Source organism: Prunus dulcis, chromosome 1 (genome assembly GCF_902201215.1).
Source record: "Prunus dulcis chromosome 1, ALMONDv2, whole genome shotgun sequence".
NCBI lineage: Eukaryota > Viridiplantae > Streptophyta > Magnoliopsida > Rosales > Rosaceae > Prunus > Prunus dulcis.
The window spans coordinates 4,962,425-4,969,879 of NC_047650.1; the positions used below are offsets into that span (position 1 = coordinate 4,962,425).

General features: G+C 35.9%; 1 protein-coding gene across 2 annotated transcripts; it reads right to left on the reverse strand.

The window, feature by feature from the left end:
* Positions 1 to 566: 566 nt before the first annotated feature.
* On the reverse strand, positions 567 to 6,125 carry LOC117625497 (protein trichome birefringence-like 5). 2 transcript variants are annotated; one of them, XM_034357065.1, is made up of 5 exons: positions 5,349 to 6,125; positions 2,881 to 3,073; positions 2,230 to 2,423; positions 1,689 to 1,847; positions 567 to 1,391 (listed from the first exon to the last, which is right to left on the reverse strand). In XM_034357065.1, the coding sequence occupies exons 1-5, from the start codon at positions 5,945 to 5,947 to the stop codon at positions 1,049 to 1,051; spliced, it is 1,488 nt and encodes a 495-aa protein (XP_034212956.1). In that variant the 5' UTR covers positions 5,948 to 6,125; the 3' UTR covers positions 567 to 1,048. The 2 variants fall into 2 exon arrangements, with proteins under 2 accessions (XP_034212956.1, XP_034213004.1); XM_034357113.1 differs by having other exon boundaries at positions 2,881 to 3,059; positions 5,349 to 5,785.
* Between the last annotated feature and the right edge of the window lie 1,330 nt (positions 6,126 to 7,455).

Consider the following 7,455-nt stretch of genomic DNA (forward strand, 5'->3'; position numbering starts at 1 on the left):
TTTGTTGAGTTGTCCTTTTTTTTTTTTTTTTTTTTTTTTGGTAATCAAAATTTTTGAGTTTCTGGAAAAACAGTTAGGTCCCAATGAAAATCACCATTTTGCCCTTATTAGGAAAGGAAAAATAAATTCCCAATGTTGCAAAGGATCTCAAGTTTTTTCTAATAGAACAAAAGATCTCAAGGTTTTTTTTTTAATTTAATTTTATTTTTATCAAAGAGACAAAAGATCTCAAGTTTAAATCATGCTTTCTTGTTGAGTGGAGATATCATTTTATTTTCGTTGCTTCAATTTGGGGTGATTGGGTGACTACTGGTAATTTGGTATATAGTAGAGGAACTGAAGTCTAGCAAATAATCATTTCAATAACGTGATTGACTTTTCCAATTGGAAAATTATGAGCTGATAAAAGAAATAAAAAAGAAAGAGGGCAACATGACCAAAGCGTTGAAGAATCTCATTATGATGGTCCAAGCAAATGCAGAGTTGCATTGGAAATCTTGTTAAGAGATGACGGGGGGCCTACCAAAGAAAGAAGAAAAACAGAAGTCACCACAAGAGGGAAGAAGTGAAGAATGAAGACCTAGAAATACCTTAACTCATTGGCAATCATTACAAAATTACTCATTATGGGGCATCTATTCTTTGACCCGAAATAAACGGAAAAATAAAAGTGAACCAAAAAATAATAAATAGAAAATAAAAAGGTGCACGACTTAAGATGATCACAAGCTTTTGTTAGCACAATCTCACCATGAGCACTCTTTCCTTGCATGCGGATTTTCGATAATGATACTTCTTACAAGTTTAACACGGTGCCAGAGCAGAGCAGGCGTATCTTAAACATGGGTTGGCCTAAAACCGAGCACCCAACAGAGTGTTAACATAATCTCTCATCCATAAACACCCGGACACCCTTTTCTTATAAGCCGGTTTTGTACGGGTGAGTTCCGCCAAGAGGTTTGACAGCTTCTTGGTCATGTAAAGAGAATTCGGATATCTTATGTCCATATTGTCATTAGTAAATGCTCAGTGGTAAACTGGGAAAGGGCTATGAATTTTTACTCTTTGATTTGGTCTGCTGAATAACCAAGGTGGCATAGATAAGCTCATTCCAGGCATCAGGGACCCCAGGAAGGCACCAATGGCTACAGTCTTGCTTCCTTGTGGAAACTTTTTTGCCAGCAGTTGCATTCTTTCCGTAGATTGATGGATGGCCATCCTTGCGGAAATTGGTCAACCTTGTCACATTCAAAAGTTTCACAGGAACCCGCATTTCTTTGATTACTTCATCCACTATCTTCATTTTCAAAGGATAGTTATCAAGTATGGCCCCATTTAAGACTGGTTCTTTTTCCCCATTGCATGATCCACCTGAATCCCAATCTCCTCCTCTGCTTTCCAGAGTTTGGAATGAACAGAAATTATAGATAAGTCAAACACTTTCCATAATAAACAAATAAATCAATTATATGCTACTTCTCTCAAGTACTTAAAAATTTGTTACTAAGTGTTTAATTATCTTAAAATTTTGTTCTGTTTCTCATTATAGTAATTTCAAGTTGAATGTTGAGAAAGAAAGTTTCCCAACACTCAAAAAGCAAATTATATACAGAACTCTCTCTTCTAGTTTGTCTGATACGAACTGAACAAAAATGTGCGAGATGAAAGGATTAAACAGTTGAATATACCTGAAATGGGCAGAAGAGTACCCACGATAGAAGATCAACTGCTTTGATGGATTAACATTACGATCAATCCAGCTAGCCCAGGTCCTCAGAGCCCTTCTATAGGCCTCCGATGCATCAAACTTTGGATAAAGATAATCTCCCTCTTTATAGTAGTTTTTCCTGAAAGAAATAACTGTCATATTTCTACAGGGTTCTGGTATATTTTGCGAAAGTAAAAATGGCCAAATGAAGTCATAAACCAGTCAACCAGTCTAGGTGCCAGTTAGTTGCAATCTATAAGCTAATTGAGTATTTTTCTTGGTAAGAGATCGAAGTATACTATATCAGTTTTCAAAATTTGAATATTGACAGCACTCGCATTCTATGGATGATCTTTTATTGTCTACCAGTCAAAAGAAAAGAAATGAAGAAATAAACACCCAAAACAAATCAAAGTGATTAACACAACCGAATGAACCAGAAAAGAATATTTCAATCTGCAGAACAAATGTAAGAAAATATCATTATAGTAAGTAAATATTAGATAAGCTTGTAAGCATACCCACGAGCAGTCTTTCCATGAGTCCACCAATGGCCAGTATTAAAGACAAGAATGTCAGCTCTTTTCCAACGTTTAGCTGTCTTATCAATTTGATCTATCGAAAGAGTTGGATTTGAACTCCCTTGACCATTAATGCGGACTCCTTCCTTTACGAGGAAATGTGACCTCACAAATTCCACTGTACAGTCATAGTCCTGTCCAAGAATTTCAGAAAACTTCACAATCAGTAAAAGTACCAACTGATCCATTATACTCCCTACAACTAAGTTGAACTTAAAATGAGTATGATGTAATTCTGTGTACTGAATAACTAGTAAGGTAAAATTGGATTTAACTTAGATAGTTTCAGCCCAAATCAAAATATTGTAATGTCAATCCTAAAACTAAATATGGAGTGTGTTCCAGAAGGTAAGCTTTCACCCAAATATGGCAGAAGTAAATTTAGGATGACCAAACACACATAGACTTAGTATGTATAATGAAAAGTAAGTTCTAACTAACATGAAACAAAACCAATTGGGCTATGGGGAAGCTGCCAACTACACTTTACAATCAATGCTTAAGAACGTGACACGTAATCAAGAAAAAAACTTACTCAAGTGCAAACTATATGGGTGAATGAACTAGAAATTAGGATCACAATGATCTAACCTCGAATTTAAAAACATAGTAGCCTCTTCCCTTAGTTATTTTGTGGCCGTGAATTTCATGCATTCTGCTCTTATTATGCAAGCCTTCGCGGAGGAGGCAAAGGATTGACTCGAACTGGTTCCGGTTCATGGAATCTCCTACCAGCATCAATCTTTTACCACGTAGTCTCACCAAGAAGTCTGTTGCATTAAACCTACGAGTGACGGTGAGTGCAGAAACAAAATGTATTCCAAGAAAATTGATAAACTAGCATGAATAAGGAGGCAAATAGAATCAAAGTAAAATGGGAGACCAAGATAATTATTCAAATACTGAAATAAATATATATTAGGAAATCATCTTCAATATTGTTTCAAAGAAAGCATGCTACATACAAATGCCGTTAAATTGCAAAAAGGCTCGAAGTGGAACTAGTTGCATAAAATTTGAGGACTATGCATACCCTCAAACTCACTAAAACTGTACCTCTCAGATCAGAACTAGGAAGAGCATAACTGTAATTTATTTCCCAAAACTCAACTAAAAGTTCAATTTGTAAATAGACATCTGTAGACAACCCATTGTGTAATATCTAATTTTCTGCCCTTGATATATGTACTTTTCCAATATTTTCCGTGGCACATCATAAGAATCACTCTTTTTGGCTATAAAGCCTACACCTTGCCACTAGAAATTCTGCAGCAAGTAAATTCTTCCCGAGAAGCACAATCAATTTTTTTCCACATCTTATAAGATGCTTTCCTATATATACTTTCTTTTTCCCCCATTTTGTTCTACTAATTTGCATCCAACTCAAGCTATTTCTTTGACTTTTGATTGATCTAATTAACATTTGGGGCTTTTATCACTAATGGAAGATACTTCAATAATTTTTTATCATAAAACAAAACGATTTTGTTCTGTTTTATCAATTAAATTGATTTGCATTAATCAATTGGAGAAGCACTTTGGTAAAAACAAAATGTTGTATACAGAATTGATTACTGCATTCTACGCTAAACAAGGAAACTCATCTTTCTTTTTCAATTTGTTCAAACCATATCCACAGCCTTTTATATAGGCACTAACAATTTCCTAATGACAAACAACTAGATTTGTTTGACATAGTCTCAATACCCCTGTGGCATAATGGCATAGGTCTCCTTGAATTTTGCAAAGATGATTTTCAAGTCGTGATTCAAATCCATGTAAGGGTAGATGTGCACCATCCCTGGTGTGGAGCGTGATTCAAAAAATGGTAATTCAGCAAGTTGGTGATTTCCTAAACATAGTTAACTAGTCCAACCTAGATGTTAGTAGTCTCCTGATCACCTCCCATTGCATCCCTCGCTCATTCGGTCAAAACACCAGTCACATCCAAGGGCATCACCTCTGTAATCAGATCTGGATCCAGTTCCAATTTCAGTTCATTGCACCATTGCACCAAACTCAACATGCTGCCCTTGATCACCTCCCATCACATCCCTTGATTTATATAACTCTATGTACCTTACTGAGCTATAGAACTCTAGCATACGTGCATGAATTTGCACTCTGTGACATTTACTGAATGAGATTCCAAAGTTCATATTTTATCACTAGCATCAAGCCCTTCCCTATGATGGAGAATTATCAGGCTGAGCTGTTAATGAGCTCAGGAATAAGGTGAACTTAGGATACCTTCTAGGCATGAAGTTGAGTTAAGGCTGAGCTCATCTGTCTTTAGATTAAATAAATGGCCAAAGCTCCAACCTCTGTTGGAAATGAGCTTGGGCAGGGCTTTCTTTATTACTAAATCCTTTTCTATGGGGACTCAAACTTGGGACTTCTTACGATGTGCATTCTGACAATTTGATTCTTCAAGATTGCAGATCACTGATTGAGAAATTTCATTTGCCCACTATGTGATTGATTCATCCAATTTCCCATGGAATTCAAGCTTGTTAGACAAGTATGCACATTTTTTTGAAAAGTGATCAAACAGATAGAGCACAATATCAATGGATGCAAGGCAATGGTAGTGATAGCCAATAACATGGCCAATGGAGGTTGCCATTTCACAATCCAAAAACAGAGGATTTAGAAATGCACAAACCAGAACAGAGTTTCTGTTTGTGATGAACGTCTAGCATTCCTTTGCTCATTAAGGTTTCTTCACGGGACAAAACATATTTTCTGTATTATCTTTGTCCACTACCCATAGACGTTTTCTGGACCTCATTCTAGGAACAATATTTCTTTAGAAAGCAAGACATTTGGCATCATAATGGGTCCTACATTGTGATTGAGCTTGGTGGGCATTCAAATTAGATACCTTGATGTTTAAATTGCAGCTAGTAGACATGTCCTTCCTAAAACAGATCGGTGGAAGCTTTCTTAAATTGAAAATATTATCCATTTTCAACAATTGACAACAGACCAAAATAAAAAAAGCATAATATCCACAGAGCAAAATCACAAGGATAACGACTAAAGCAGGACAGAGATACCTTGGAAGATCACAGCCCTCAGGCTTCCACCGCCATTTGAGATACTCAGAGTCACTCCTCCCATTGCTTTGGCAATCAAAAGCTTCATCAACATAAGGGCAAGAACTGGGTTTATAAAGCGGGTAATGCTCATCCTTCACCCAAGTCCCCAGATACAAATCACACCCAGTTTCACCCATTTCACCAAATGGGTTTTCATTTTCACGACCTGGGTCTTGCTCAGTTTCATCATTGAACTCCGTTGGCTCTTCAGTTTGTGAATTGGATGAAACGGGTTGTTGGGTTGGTGGGTCCAATGGCTGTGCAGAGATAGAATGGAGCAAGGGCAGTTGGTAATTACTGCCTGAAGAAGAAGGTGGGTCCACTTCTACTCTTTCTGTAGATGTGGAGTTGGGCAGGGAGAGGTTGGAATTTGGAAGCGAGGAAGAAGAAGAAGAAGAAGAGGGGATTTGGGGAAAGGGATTTTTGTAGAGAGAGAGAGAAGGCTCAAGAGCTCGTTTGCTGAAGAGGAAGATGGTGAAGAGAAAGAGGGTGATGAAGACGAGAGCGGTGACAGTGTAACGCTTCTTCTGGGTTGAGGAATTGGAAGCCACTGCCATTTCACACCATTTGGTTTTGACAGTGAGTGAAGTGTGGAGGCTGCATCGGTTTTTCTGTTATTAAATTTTCCAGGCAAGTTAACAGGGAAAGAGAGAGAGAGAGAGAGAGAGAGAGAGGCAGTGAACTTCCCAATGGAGAAAGGAATTTTCGTTTTTTTTTTCTTTTTTTATTGTTCTATTAAACATTATTTTGTGCTCTTCTCACGTGCGTACCTGATCATGAATGATAATTCCAACAATGATTTTCTTTTTTCTTTTTATGGTTGTGGAATGTAAATCTTTCTTTGCTTTTCAACTAGTCTTTTCTTTTGCATTCATATTTTGTACAACATAATTCTGTCATGAGCATTCTTGCCATATATGAACACTTTCAAAGTTGGAAAGGTTTTAAGAGGTGCCTATATTTTCATTTGAGACTGCAGAAGTTTGTATGGAAGTGTAAATTAGATTCCTTTTTAAAGGTTGAATTAGGTTTTTTCTTTAGCAAACTTCCTCGCTACGAGAGAATTTCATATCAAGATTCAAGCAAGTTAAATTTAAACAAATGGTGGAGGACGAAGCCAACTTTGAAAAAGAAACATATCATGATTTGTTAAAGTGTGACATCAATTCATTCATGTTATATAAGTGTATTTATTTATTAATATTGTAATCTAAGTTCATGACATGTAAGGAAATCATTTAACGACTTTGAATATATATATATATATATATATATCCTTTACAAAACTTGGCAATAAATGTTGTGTTGTATATTGATCTTTTATCTGTGTTTGAAGATTAAATCATATGTAAATCAAGTTTTTTTTTTCCTTCTTCTTTCTTTTTTCCTGCACATTGAAATCAATTCACAAGTTTTATTTTTTGGTAAAAAAAGGAAATTTCATTAAACATGAAAAATATAGAGTGACGCTAAATGAATTCTAAAATTAACTGAGTACACCATATTATTTAAATCAAAATGTAAAATTAACTAAGTACACCCTATTTAACTACACAAAATACCCTTGATACACCCTAATATACTATATCACATCTCATTTGCCACGTCATATTTTAATTTCTTCTAAAGCTTTTGTTCTTCACATTAATAGGAGTCAATTTGAACAAATATGGGTTTTTTTTTTGTTCTGAAAATTCCCTTCTTTTTTTTCTTTTTTTTTTTTTTCTCTCATCTCAATGGGATTTTGATTTAGTCTTCAAATAACGAATTTGTTCAAACTGGTTCGACAACAAGCCATATGGGTCAAATAGCTACTGCAAACTTGATTCAATTGAAAACTAATTCCCAAATGCCTTCTTATATTTGAACTTTAGATCCAACTAATATCTTCAATGATTGTTATGAATAGTTAGATGGTCTTCCACTTTCATATTTGGTCTCTTAATAATTTCCTTAACCTTCATCTCTAATGGAGGAGTTGTTGGGCAGCAATGGAGGGCTGTTGGTCGGCAAAGGAACGAACATTCAACGATACCTCTTTGCGCCACCGCCAATACTCGTTGCG